General features: G+C 36.2%; 1 protein-coding gene across 3 annotated transcripts in view; it reads right to left on the reverse strand.

Annotated features, from left to right (window-relative positions):
* The window catches only part of FUT8 (fucosyltransferase 8), a 121,937-nt gene that overhangs the window by 26,897 nt on the left and 80,201 nt on the right, over positions 1–14,839 (reverse strand). For all 3 annotated transcript variants that reach the window (XM_061462108.1, XM_061462107.1, XM_061462109.1), the window contains one exon: positions 10,933–11,170. In XM_061462108.1, the coding sequence (XP_061318092.1) occupies positions 10,933–11,170 (238 nt within the window). The remainder of the gene's footprint in view (positions 1–10,932; positions 11,171–14,839) is intronic.

Below are 14,839 nucleotides of genomic sequence, written 5' to 3' on the forward strand. Positions count from 1 at the left end.
GTGATAGGACAAGGGGTAATGGGTTAAAACTTAAACAGGGGAAGTTTAGATTGGATATAAGGAGGAAGTTCTTTACTGTAAGGGTGATGAGGCACTGGAATGGGTTGCCCAGGGAAGCTGTGAATGCTCCATCCCTGGTGGTGTTCAAGGCCAGGTTGGACAGAGCCTTGGGTGCCATGGTTTAGTGTGAGATGTCCCTGCCCATGGCAGGGGGTTGGAACCAGATGATCTTAAGGTCCTTTCCAACTCTAACTGTTCTATGATTCTGTGATTACTGATTCATACAATATTTTAATAAAGGTAAATCCTGCAGTTATATCTTACGTTTTGCATCGTTTGAAAGGGGTTTAAGCAATTTTCATAAAAGTTAATGGTGTAAACAATAATAGCATGTAAAAAATTGTGCTCTTCAATAAAACACAATTTCTAACTTGACTTCTTAAGCACTTCTTACATTTTCAATCCATAGCTAACACCAAAATCTTGCAACAGCCATTACTATCCACAACTACAACTGGAAATATTCATTACATATCAAGCCTATGCTAATAAATGGGTGTTTAATATTCTTGTTATTCTGTTGAATTCTTATTCAGCAACATGCTGCCAGACAGTGCTATTATGGAGTAACGAATGATTCCATTCTAATCTTATTTTCTCCTTTATCCTTCTAGTGTTTCATCCCAGAAGTAAGGGAAAATGAGGATAGTGTTTTAAGGACAGGATAATCCTAATTGCGATTCTAGCCATTAAATTCGCTGGAAAATGATCCTCAGTCTTAAGGTCAGAGAAGTGCACAAAGTGTATTTTTACATAAAAATTAATGCTGGACAACGGCTAATGACTGCAACAATCTAGATGACTGAGCCTAAAAAAAGAAAGCAGGAAATGAAGTGCTGCTACTGTAATGCAGGTTGCAACAACCAAAGATAGCATCTATAATAATAAATAAAGCTAACATTTTATGTTTTCTTTATAAGGTATGTATTCTTGTAATTCTTACTATACTCATAACCAAAAAAAAGGACATGGATGAGACTTCATTACCACAACACCATCTTCCCAGCAGTGCTAAGAAATTCACACCACAGAAGCACATTGCTATATGTTTTTCAGTTTTCAGTCTCTTGTTCATTTTTGATATAGTGTGATGTTTTTAATGCATGGAAACATTTAAGGCTGACAATGCAAATAATATGATAACATACAAAGAATTAGTAACACTAAGTTAATTATGAATTGTTAAGAAGATATCTAAAACCTGTATGTTGATACAGCATTTAATTTAATGTTATGGTATCATCCAGGCATTTTCTAACACTTCTACTCCTTTTGCCTGTAATCCCTTCAAACCAGAAGTCCTTCAAGAGTTCTTTTTTCTTCTCAGATCTCTGAATAGAACAGTGCTGTTCTTTTTCAAAAGCCTGCTTCTGTATTTTACTACTTGATCCTACTTCCCACCAGGTACAGAAATGACTTTCGCAAGTATCTTCATTTCTCTGCTATGCCTGCAATAAATGCCAGGCTATTAAGCAGCAGGATGGGATTGTAACTGTGAATATCTTTGCTGTATACTGTATTTAAAAACCAAGCCAAGAATTAAATGTCTTCATGCATGTTCCACTAGCTATAAAATTGCTCACCCTACTAATATCTTCTGCTGTGTCTCTTATTGGTCCTAATTCTGCAAGATTTTACAGCCTATAATATCTATCTCCCTGGAAAATACCTGTCGCAACAAGGGTTTTAGGAGCTTCTCTAACAGACAATTACAGAAGATACCATTTTCCAATTTTCAGGCAATAAGGCCATACTGGACAGTCTTGGGCTACATAGCCTAGTGTGAGGCATCCCTGCCCATGGCAGGGGCTTGGAACTAGATGATCTTAAGGTTCTTTCCAACCCTAACTGTTCTGTGATTCTATGATCATAGAAATGTAGCTATAACAATAACTAATAAATTATTAAGATGAACTCTAAATATTTCTTTTCTGATTTTTGACAGACATTTTTATGACTATCAAAAAGCTATTGCAAGAATTTCACAATGCAGTTTGGGGCTACAATTTAATTTACTTTAGGACTAGAGGAAGCCTGGACTCCTCGCTGCTGCTGCAATGGGTAGATTATCTATCGAAGTTAATCATTCTTAAAGAAGGACAAAGGGGAAAAAAACACAGGGATATATTTAACAGTTTTCTGCTTATTACACATGAATATTGGAACTGAGTTCAATTACATTACCACGTATTTTCTAAATACAACTTTCTTTACAGTTTGGGTTTTTTTTTTTTACATATACGAAAGGAACTTACCTTTCCAGAAACTATTTTCTACATAAATAAAAGTTTGTCAGTTCACAGAAGGGAAAAAAACCTACATTCTCTATCCATGGTTCAAAACAGGATCACAAAGGGTGTTTAACCTACATATAAAGCTACCCCAAAGGATGCTGTTCAGTTTCTTCGAGAACCAGAAAGCATCAACTTATATTTTATAAAGAATGCAAATTCCATAGAAAGCAACACTAAATTCTGACTTAAAATGATGGAAAAATGTCGTGTTCCTACCACCTGATCTATGAAGTGGTAAGTGGTAAAGCTGAAAAAGACGCACAGTGCTGTACGTCCGGGCTGCTGGTGATAACATTAGCATAAACACAGGACAATTAAAAAAATATAAATTAAAAGAAGCCAATTTCTTTTACTTATGTCTCATGGCACATAACTCCTAACAGGAAAGGATGTAATTACTTTTGGAATATAGTGAAATCTTTGCCCCATTACCCTCTGTGTGATTTTGAAGTCACCTCTATCAGTTTCATTTTTATTTCTGAGTATTTTGCAAGCAGAATATTTTTTACTCAGACTTCTAATCAGAAGTGGATTTCAAAATGTTCCAAAGCACCTTGACTTGAAAATTAATTTTTAACCATTAGAAAAGATCTTTTTCAGAATTTATAACCATCTCTAACTCATGACAGATTTGCAATGACCTCAAAGACATTATGTATAGTAATGTAGGCTCAATAACATAAATCAATCTCTCTCCCTCTCCATCCTATCTCTTTATGTAAAGTGAAAGATCAGCTGGTTAAATGAATTTGATTTCCATTTGTCTGTAAGACTTAGCTACTTTTATTCCACTAACGGTTTTGTGCATGAAGTTAAGCACTGAGCTGATAGCTGAAAGCTAAAAAGGATTGCCATGTGCTCAAGGACAACATCTGGCTCTTTAGTTACACCTTGTGTTTCTTTTCATGGGTTGACCCACCCCACTCAAAAAAGTAAAATATACGTTAAAAAAATGTTTACTTATTTTTCCTTTTGTTCTGCAGCTGCTCCAATGTCTTGAGCAACAGTGAGTAAAAAACTGTTTAACATAAATGACTCTGCTTGTGCTCATACAAGGAATAGCCACTCTGCTGCTGATGGCTCTATTCACCCTTCCTATCCTAGCCTGCTCACTGTATACCACACTGCGGCTTCAACTGGGTTACTGAAACCACGAGAACTTTCCATGCCACGTGAAAAATATGCAAAGGGAGATAAACCGCATTTTTCATGAACACAAATAATCCTGATGAAATGAAGACTAATGGAGAATCTATCATATTCCCTGAATAAACTGTTGCAGTAGTCAGCCAATCTTTCTGTATAAAAACAGACTTTATCTCCAATCTTAATTGTCCAGCTACCTGCTTTTGTCTAATAGTAGGATTTTTTTACCTATAAAAATGCCTCTAAAATGTGTCAGAACTAGCTGTTTAAACTTGCTTCATTTTTAAACTGAATTCTGCTCTTTCATTTCTTATTGTAAACTAGACGTTTCTGGCCTTGAATCAGTGTAGTCCTTTCCAAGAACCCTTTCATATTTACCAATACCCATTCTGAGGGCCAGATAATGAAACTAAACAGCGTGCTCCTGCTGGCCATTGCTCTGCGAGGTGAAATAAACTTGCTGATACTTTTCAACAACCCATCACTTAGATATAAATAAGGATCACACTTTGCCCTCTAAGGCTACTGCACTACTGCATTGCTCTGAAAACCCAGACTTGCCCCATTAGAATTCTAAAGTCTTTTTAAGAGTTATCATTCTCTAAATCTTCTTTTCATGTTTACATACACAAATGTCTTCATACAGAGCATCTTACAAAGCACCTTCACAGAAAAAAATCTACACAATATTAGTAGCCTGATTTCAAGATTAACAGAACTGAAACAAAGGGAAAACACAAGCCAAATTTTGTTCTGTTCTCTCAGATCATTATTCCCCATTATGCCTCACAGTAACCGAAATTTGCTTGAATTAAAATTTAAATAATGAAAGTCAGTGTATAAAAAAAAAAACACATTAAAAATCAGAAGTAGAAATGAATCCATTTCTTCTGCAAGCTTTTATACAGAAGAGATACAAGACCAAAACATTATTCATACAATTACATGAAAGCTAAAGGGGGTTTTAGGCTCATACTAAATATTCATGTGATTTACATAAAAGGAAAAATACTGTCAAGGAAGATCTAGTTCATGCAATGAAACTTATTTATTGCAGCTAATTCTGCAGAACTCTTTACGGCTTGAGTGTGCAATTTTCTTTTAGTCCTTTTGATTACCGTTGCCTGATCGGCTTTGATAAATTAAAAATTTAGATTGTGTACCCACAGTATTCTGTTTCTTGAATTATACATATAAACATATTAGTTAGTTCATATTTTACGATTATAGCTTAATGAACACTTAAAAGCTGGCGCTACCACCAAATGAAGAGCTCTGCCATTTTTAACCCTCTGGGTACCCCTGCCCTAAAAGCACTCTTTCATTAAACCATGGCTAGAGGCAGCAAAGTCAGTATTCAAAGGCAACTGTAGGAAACTTTGTTTCAAGCTTCTTTTTTCCACTTATCTTTCATCTTCCTCGTTTGCAGGATTATGGGGCAGGTGCACACTTAAGTAAAACACGTAGATGGCTTCTTTACCACTGCAACCCTTCATTGTCCATCATGAAACACAGACATGACTTCTAACCATATATTAATCTGTCTTCTCTCCTGATCTGTTTTGGTTTTTTCCATTTATTGACCGGTTCAGGTTTTTTTTATCTAGCTGTTTTATAGTCCTCCTTTAGTGTATTATTGGGGAATGCCACGAGGACATCATAAATCAGCAAGTGAATAAAGATAGAAAGAGGCCTCCACTGCTTTAGCATGTTGCAATGATAACAGAACATTATGACCTGGCAATTAAAAATATTCATGCTTGACATAGCTATTTAAAAGAAAATTAATTTAATGATAAATGTGTCTTCACAACTTCTCTGTATTTTGATTATTACTAGAAAGCCATACATGCTTGTTATAAGAATTCTTACCTAAATTATTAATGAATAATTTGGCCACAGGTATCAAGGAAAAATTAACAAGTAAATCACAATGCAGGCGTGATATAATTTTATAATTGAGAAGAACATGCATACAAGCATCTCTTATTACAATTTTTTGTCTCTAGAATGACAGTATGAAAGGGAGTGAAACAAAAGAAAAGGAAAAATCATGCCACAGTGTAAAATAACTGCTCTATTTGAAAAACCCTGTAATAAAATTCTAAATCTTTTAACACATTTAAGCTAGAAAAACAGAACTTTACTAGGAGTACCATGTAAAACACAGAGAACAACTCCTGCCAGAGATGACAAGGGATGAGATGACCTCTAATACTTCATGCAGATGAGAATATGCTTGCTCATCTTTCTCTATCAGATTAATATCAGCTTCCTTATTAAAATTCACCTACTTCCCAAATTCCAAAACCACGCTAATTTCTTCCGAAACAGACAAGCTTAGCTTTTATGCCTAGTTAAGAGAAGACTGGACCAATAATAGTTTAAATCTACATATATTTTCAGCTCATATAAGCTCTTTAATCCTTTGTAGAAGACATGAATACCTAAATTGTTTTGCTGAAGACAGACTGCAGAAACCTCAAACTTTTATGTTGCTAATACAACTAAAATAGAAGTGTCAAGCAGAGGCAACTTAATTAAGAAGAAAGTAACTGTACAGATTCAAACCCTTCTTTCCAGGTAACACAATTTACTAATTTACTATCTCTGCAGGTCTACAAATTAAGTAATTTTTTAAAATTGTATCATTTTCTGACTTTTTGGCCTATTTCTGTAATTTACACTGATATCTTCTTATAAGTATTTGCTTGCATGAGTATTTTTGATACATAATCAAACCCAACTTTTATTGAACTATGCAGTAGTAAGATTCTGTTTATGAGAACTGGAAAATTATAAATGTCAATGCAATTTTATGTTCATTTTAAAAATCTAGAAAATACCATGATAATTTCAGAAGTTGTAGATAAAAAATAAAGGTGTGGGTTTGCAGACAAACTGTTTATAGTTACAGTTAAGAATTTCAGACTTATTTCTCTCTGTAAAGGTACAGGGAATAAAAAAATCTATGGAAATTTAGAAAGACACAAAAAACATACAGAAATCATCAATGGGACAGAATGTCTTTCAAATTTACTGGCAATTAAGTATCCAGTGAAGATTCCTACTGAAGTCACAGTGAAGCTAGTAACAGAGATTGACTGTTAATATCATTCTTCTTTAGTGATCATGCCATCGCAGAAGATCAGAATTTAACACAGTCTATAGTGAGTGGCTACCCAGTAGGCTAACCATGGAAAGACTGGTTTTTGCAGCTGAATATCTTTTATCTCTAGAACATCAAAACTCAAATTAGTGGCATTCATTAATTCAAAAAACTTGATCACATCAACATTTCTCATGCATTCAGCCTAATTCCTGAATTAGAAACTGATAAGAAAAAAACCCAACCCCTCCAAAACCCCACAACTGTAGGGAGCCAGAAGGAAATATTTGTACTTTCATCAGCAAGAGCCCATATTGCAGGAAATCATGATCTATTTTAACAGATTTTTAGGAAAATACAGTCTTTTTAAGCCATGTGTGCAGAACTGCTCCAGAACACTCTTTTAACAGCTTATTATGCTAAATGCAAGGCTCACAAAACTGCCTGCAACTAAATTCTGTGGTCACATAGAGCAGTCTGCCCAGAACCATGCCCAGATGGCCGTTTCAGTTGCTAACTTTGCCAAACACGAATGCAACTTCAGCTGAAGTTTTCAATGTCTGTTTTCAATTTCTACTTATCTTTAAAAAACATTCAACCACTTTAAAAAATTGAGGTTTCTTTAAATTCTCATTCATAAAACTTGCTAGAATTTTCAAATGAAAGTTTTGTAGCATCTTGAAGTTTTGAAGAACCGACGTTACTTCAATGTGCAAACAGTGTTTCAATGCATAAGCACGCAAGAACGCTTGCATGCTAATCTGTAAATTGGATTTTGTAAATCTGAAAAAGTTAATTTGAGATCTCTAAGACTTTAATAGTTAAATTCTTCAAGATACCAGACACATTAGGTATGCAGAGTCCTACAGAAAATACTTAACATTCTGATAGGTTCTATCAACCACACAGAAAGATGTAAGGCTCACCACCATGTATGAGGATTCATATGTGTAACCAGAACAGGATGAACTGACCCCTTGTAGGAATTTCTCTTTGACACTGCTTACCCATTATTTGCCTGCTGCTTTTGTACTTCCACCCTGTCGTTCTGGACAACGCCAGCTCATTAGGATAAGACCAGGTTATTATCAGTCATAATCAACACTTTCCACAGTTGAACTCATTTACTGAGTTTGTCCAAACCACACAGTTTACAGGTCAGGAGGACATCTGCTCCAAACTTCTGCTCCAAATAGGGCCAGCCATGAGATCAGAACAGGGCTTCAGGGCTCAGGGCTTCAGCCAGACACATCTTGAAAGCCCCAAAGATGGAGGGAGACTGCACACACACTCTAGGGAACTTGTTTGGCTATATTCATCATTAAAAGGTTTTGCATGCAATCCGCAATGTTCTTAGTGTAGTATCTAAACAATGACTTGGAAATGTTCTTTACATCCAAAGACAAAGTACTAGCTTACTGAAGTATAGATGTGTGCTTGCTTTGGAAAGGCAAGTACTGATTCTGCATTTTATCCTAAACTAAAGTTCCCTGTAACACTCGCCTGCCCTGCCTTCCTCTGAACTCAACAAGATTACTCTATCTGAACCTTCTAACAAGCCACAAAAGCTAACTGAAGGTATATTGTGAAGTGGAAAAAATACTTGTTAAACCCTCTTCAAAGAGACAGCGATGCAAACTGAGATCTGGCTGACACACATACACAGTATGTTGGAGCAAGGAAATTTCTGTCAAGTTTAATTCTTGTTACGACTTGACTCAAACAGGCCTTGGACTGAACTGTCCACTGCATAAGTAATTCTCCTTCCTTTACATATCCTCCAGGGCACACTTCCCCACTAAACTGCTGATCAGCCAGATAACAAAGATCCTCAAGTACGACTGCATGCGACATGAGTAAGAAATGTTACTCATTCTCTGGGGAAAAAAAAGGAACACAAATGAAACAAATAATACCCTGCTGTCAAAAAAGCGCCTCAACAAACACTATCATACAACACAGCTCCCAAGAATTTGCAATAGGAAGTAAAATAGCTAAAAAAGCATTCATTCCAATTAGTACAATAGTTGAAGATACAAACACTTCTACTATACGTAACTAGAAATTCTTGAATGGTATCAGTTCTGCCTATTTGAGAACTTAAGTAATTTCGGCAGTATTCAAGGCTGGGTTGGACAGGGCCTTGAACAACCTGGTCTAGTGGAAGGTATCGCTGCTGGTGGCAGGGAGTTGGAGCTGGATGATCTTAAGGTCCTTTCCCACCCAAACCATTCTGTGATTCTATAACTTAAGAAACTGTGAGAGGCACAATGACTACAGAATGACAAGGGAAACCTGAAACACTTGTCAGGACAGGCAGTTTTTCCCTGTCTAGAAACAGGTATGGGACTGGCCAAAGATAGAAAACAGATGAAGGAATGAACATCTACATTTTCATTTCTCAGCATTGATGCTAGTTTCAAAGCCCAGTGACTAGCTGAGGGTTCTGCAGAAATGAAGGAAAGGGAATACTGCTGTGACTCTAGGGTAGTCTCTGATGACTTACAAGATTTGGCCACTCTTCCATGCCTCAAACTTCAGACATCATCCAAAAATCTGTGAATCAGAGGTAGCCAGCGGAAGAGAAAGAAAGAAGATTGGCAGGGGGGAACCAGTTTCTGCCAACCCAGAACTGAAAAGCCCTGTTTACTATCCGAACTGAAAAACTGTTTATTGTCTCAATGGCACTGGGATAGTACTGGTCTGCAAAAGTCACGCTGTAGCTCCTGTAGTTCTAATGAGAACACTATGCTAAAACAACAACTCATCAGTGCACTGCATCTTACTGATGAGTGTAATCTACACAATCACCTACTGAAAATCCCTACAAATCTTTTAGATGTCCCAATGAAAACCAAGTCACAGCTGCTGCTGCCAAATGCATCCTTCAGGACATACGGGAAAGAAATTCTTGAGTCTGTTCTTGAGTCTATAGGGACAACTAGCATAAATAATAAAAAGTATCAGTCCTTCTTATATATCCTTAAGCAGAAAGTAACTGAGCCACAATTCATCTCTGGGATAAGATTAATGTGCCATATGCTAACAATCAAAATTTGCATCGGTGCTGATAAATAAAACAGCTATAGCCTGAAAAGCGGCACAATATTTCCCTTGCTGTTTCCCACTCTAAATTAGTTTTGTGCATGGCATAGCCTGTTTTCTACCCCTTGTTAGTTTACCTACTCACCCAATAATTATTGTGTGGACTGTAACTGTGAATAATACAAAATATTATTAAAATTAACATTCCATCTCTCTCTAACCCTATTTTTTAATTATGCTTTTCCCATTCTTTTATCAGACACCCCACTAAATTTATCTAGTCTTGTATTTCTTTTGATCAACTGTGTCTTTCTAGCATTTACTGTAAGATTTATGAACTCCCACCAGTTACAGACCTAGAAAAAACAGGTATGCTGAACAAAAGAGGAAGAGTCAATAAAATCTGTTTTAAAAAGTTGACAATTGTTCACATAAAAAAAATCTGTATAGAAATTTAACTTTCTAAAATTCTTCCTATTATTTACCATAAACTGAGGGCAAAAAGTTGGCATATTGTCAGCCATCTCCAAACGTGCTGTATACCTACTCCATTTTGACAACTATCATCTGAAAATATTATATAGAAAAAACCTATAAAACCATGGAGTTCTTAATAACTCTTCAAGACACTGACTGTGAGAATTCCGTTAAAATTAATGCTGTTTACTCTGAGACAAAGCTATCTGATCCTCCAAACATGAATGTCCACCCAGTTATTGTAGCAAAATTCTTCAGCCTAGTATAAAAATTAACTTCCTGGTCTATAAATAAAGAGATATTAAAGATTGCCACTGTTTTCACAGCCTGAATTTTGAGTCAGTTCACTTTATATTAAAAATTATTTTAATCCTTTAATTACTTTTTTGGTGTGTGAATCTCTTTGATACCATTTTCATTATATTTCTCTTGCTTTATATTTGAAACATTCTTTATTCTTTTAATTTTTACCAACAACAGCCTCTATTTAATATTCTTTTCCCATAAAAATTGGATTCATATCTGGCACATAACATAGTGGCAGTCTGCTGAATAATTACAATTTAAATATGAAATACAAAATTTTTGTATTAAAAAATCTCTGCCAAAGCAGATATCTTCATAAGGATAATAAATTTATTTCAATACAATGCAAAAATAAGACTTAAAAGACGCTTACGTATACAATTGGAGTCATAGTTATTATGCTTCACATAACATTAAAGAAAGAGGTATCAACATAATTCTACATGAATGAAGCTGCAAAAAGAAGATGATATGATTTGAGTTATTAAATCTTACCTGACCAGTGTCCAGTGGTGGTACCTGATCTGTCAGTACATGTCTCACTTACAGGCCTAAATACAGTCTCCCAGCCACCAGTAGCATAGCGCCAGTTCTGAGACTCTAAAATGAGTGTTCGCTGAGTGCCATAAGCAATCATGAAGCAGTAGACTACGTGATGAAGTTGACAACCATAGCCACAGCCTTTGTTGATATTACACACAAGTTTCTTAGCTTTGCTGCAATCCTTCGGGTTCTGTAAGCATGGATGAAAAAATGAAGCTGAAGAGAAGATATACACAAAAGCATACTTTTTTTGTGACAAACTGACACATGTCATAAATCACAGAAGCCATCCTGCTATAATACATCTCATGTTCAAATGGATGAGTAGGCTTCAGCTCCATTAAAATTTTATGTGATTCTTCACTGTGCACATGAACAGTTACTGAACATACTCCCCTATCCTAATGTAAAATAGAATACCTTGAAGATTTTAAATTACTTTCTCATTTGTAAATCTGTCAGAATAAGCTAACATTTGGGCTCAGAGTTCACATTTCATCAACATGATTCCCACTGTTGGAATGCTTTTTTCATTTGGCATTTCCCCAGGTTTGTTAGTTCTCTTTCAATGAGCATGCATGTCACACAACGAAAGGAAATTTCCACCTGTCTACAGGATTCAGAATAAAACAAATGCTTATTAATGAACTGCTTCCCAGACTGACTACCTAGCAAATACAGAACACATACCTAAACACAGTAATAAGAGGCAATATTTTAATCTGCATGTACTCTCAATAAAATAATATACTGCTCTTCCAGAGTCTTGGAAACAACAACAAAGGAGGCAAATGTCTACACGATGTGAATGCTGTGTTTAAAAGTACAAACTAATAAATATTTGAGGTATGTGGACAATATAACATAACACACAGAAGTTCTTCTTTCTGTAAAATATAGTACTTGGCTGTACACAGCCTCAATGTCTCTAGACATACTTCTGCATTCCAAAAAGGTTATTTATAAAATCTCGAGGATGAAAAGTTAGATTTCAGTTAAGCTGCAAGAATATTGATATTTCAGCATCGATATAAACTCGTTCCTCTCCCATCTAAACAACTTTAAATAAAATTTTCTGTACATTTGCAACAAATCAGGTTTCTTCAAAACCCAACAATCACCATCTGGAGAGACGAGATCTCTTCATCAAGCGATCTTAAAGATAATCTAAATATTCTGAGTCCTAAAATACTTAATAAAAACTTTAATGTGCACATTCAATTTTGAAAAGAAGGGAAGAATAGTTCAGATCTGGATGAAAAAAAGAAATAAAAATAAAACAACAAGCCTCACAACATGTTACTTCAGCATTTCTTTTTTCCACTTAAAGGAAAAACCATCTGATTCAAAGCCCAGCTAGCAATGAAAACCAACAAATGAAATAAAATTTCTATTCTTAATTTTTGTTCCTCAGGCCCATACTCCTGCTATCACAACCTAACAGGTAACTTGAGCCTAAATCTAAAAGGTATCTTGAAGGCTATTACAAATCTACTTCCCACAGGCTTTTAGGAGAGAAAGAAGGTTTTTCTAGTATGGTGTACAAGTTCACAAAGACAGAATTCCATGAAAAAGAATCTCCCCCCTAAATCTACAGACCCATTTACACCACTCAATGAAGTGCATTAATAAGCGGTGCAAGAAGAGGCTTTTCCTGCTGTTAACTGTAAATGTGCAGAAAAGACATAAGCGCAAAAAAAGACAATAAGGTACATTGCTATGCTGTTGTTTTTTTTTTTTTTACACTGAAATATTAGACTAATAACAAAATGTAAGAAGCTTCTTTCTGTCATAGAGAATTGTCAGCAGCAGACACAAGTGTTTAGTTGAAGCTTTGTGCTTATCTGGTTTACTTCCATTTTTGAAAGATGTGTCTACATTTAACTTCTGGTTAATAATAGTAATTCATACTTCATACAGACTACCTTAGAAGAGTTTTAATACCATTGTGTGATGTACTATAACTAGATTGTAAAAAGAATTATTATGGCCAAAAGGAAACCATTAGCAAAATATGCCTAAGACTTATTCTAGCTGGCACAGAAAAGACTGCATCTATGCTATTAAACTTTCTAAACCTCTTAAAACAGGGTTGCTGCAAACAGTAGATTTATGAAGAGTGTCTTGTGGTAGGGCTCAAACATAGCCAAAGAATTGCTTGGGAAAAGCATGCCAGGAACTGTTCTAACAATTTTAGCATTTAGAATATTACATTCCAGCGCCCGGGAACATTCCCTGTCATTGTTCAACTACAGTAAAAACTGCTGTTGTGGTTTAAACCCAGTCAGGTAACTCGTTCACTCACTCCCCCCACTTCTTTCCCTCCCCCTACTCCCGGAGGGACAGAGAGGAGAATCGAAAAGAATGCAACTCCCATGGGTTGAGATAAGAACAGTTTAGTAACTAAGGTATAACACAAATCACTACTGCTACCACCAATAATAACAATGATAAAGGAAATAACAAGGGAAGAGAATACAACACCTCACCACCAGCCAACAGATAACTCGCCCCCACAGCCCGACCAAGCACCGACCCATATCTCCTCCAACCCTGCAGTCCCAGACCTTCCGGGTAAATCCCAGTTACATCCTGGGCATGACGTGCTGTGGTATGGAATACCTCTTTGGTCAGTTTGGGTCAGGTGCCCTGTCTCTGCTTCCTCCTGGCTTCCCCTCCTCCCTGGCAGAGCATGAGGCTCACAAAGTCCTTGGCCAAACCAAAACATCACTATCAGTTCTGTTCCCAAGCCGAAAGTCAAAACACTGCACTGCACCAGCTACCAAGAAGGAGAAACATGACTGCTACTGCTGAACCCAGGACAATTGTTTAGGACTATTTCCTGGTCCCCATCTTCCACTTCTTTTGGTGCTCAAAGAACCTTCTTCTCCAGGGCTCTTGGCTAGCCTATTCACAGAGTTAGTAGGATCAGATGGGAAAATGTCAGAAGCACCATTTCAATGCCTCACCAACTTCCACTGTTTTTAAGTGTGCAGTTAGCCATCAAAATACATGACAATCTGGCAAAAGTAAACTCTGCTGCTTAACATGCACCTGACTATAACAGAAATGACTGTGTTGTTTGTAGATTTTAAAAAGTATAGAGAAATGTACTCTCACCCAATGAATCAAGACAGATTGGAGTGGAGTGGGCAAGCAAACTGCTACAAATAAACACAATATGATGCTCATGAACAGAGTGTTCTTTTTTGTATTTTCAATAACAATTCATTCCTTAATGCTACACAGTCCACTGGAGAAGACAGTCACACCCAAATTCTGTGGAAAATTCCTCATTTTTTTAGAGAGAATGATGTTAAGGAAAAGTGGTTTTCATCCTAGTTATCACAATCGTAATTCATGTCATCTATTTGTGATGCCACTTGGAATGGCTCCTCTCAATATTTGGTGAGGGTAGGAATAATTTCTTCCAGCTGCTGGAAGAAAATTTTCTTCCTTGCCTAGCCAGAAATACTGCGTATTTGCTTTGAGAGACATGAAGCTTTACCTGCCTCTAATGTTAATTCCTCTAGCTTGCACCTAGCCTCCTCCAGTACACAACTTCAGCTTTAGTAAAACATCCCAGCATGTAGCTGGACTAACCATTCTATGCTCCTCAATCCACTATATAAAAATTCTAGAGAAAACCTCATATAGATATCAGCAGTGATTACACTTTATTAAGTGGTTACTATCCTAATACCATACTTTCAGATCCTGAATTTACAGTAAAGATGGTTCAATACACAATGAAAGAATCTGTTCATATAAACCATAAGAGCCAGAGAAAAAAACCCACTGATCACTCACTGGACAAAATGTTCAAATTACAGATGTAGTCACATTTAAATTTCAATCC

Source organism: Pezoporus flaviventris, unplaced genomic scaffold (assembly GCF_033815535.1).
Source record: "Pezoporus flaviventris isolate CSIRO_AGI_PZ_B2104156 unplaced genomic scaffold, CSIRO_AGI_Pfla_v1 ptg000035l, whole genome shotgun sequence".
Taxonomy (NCBI): Eukaryota; Metazoa; Chordata; class Aves; order Psittaciformes; family Psittacidae; genus Pezoporus; species Pezoporus flaviventris.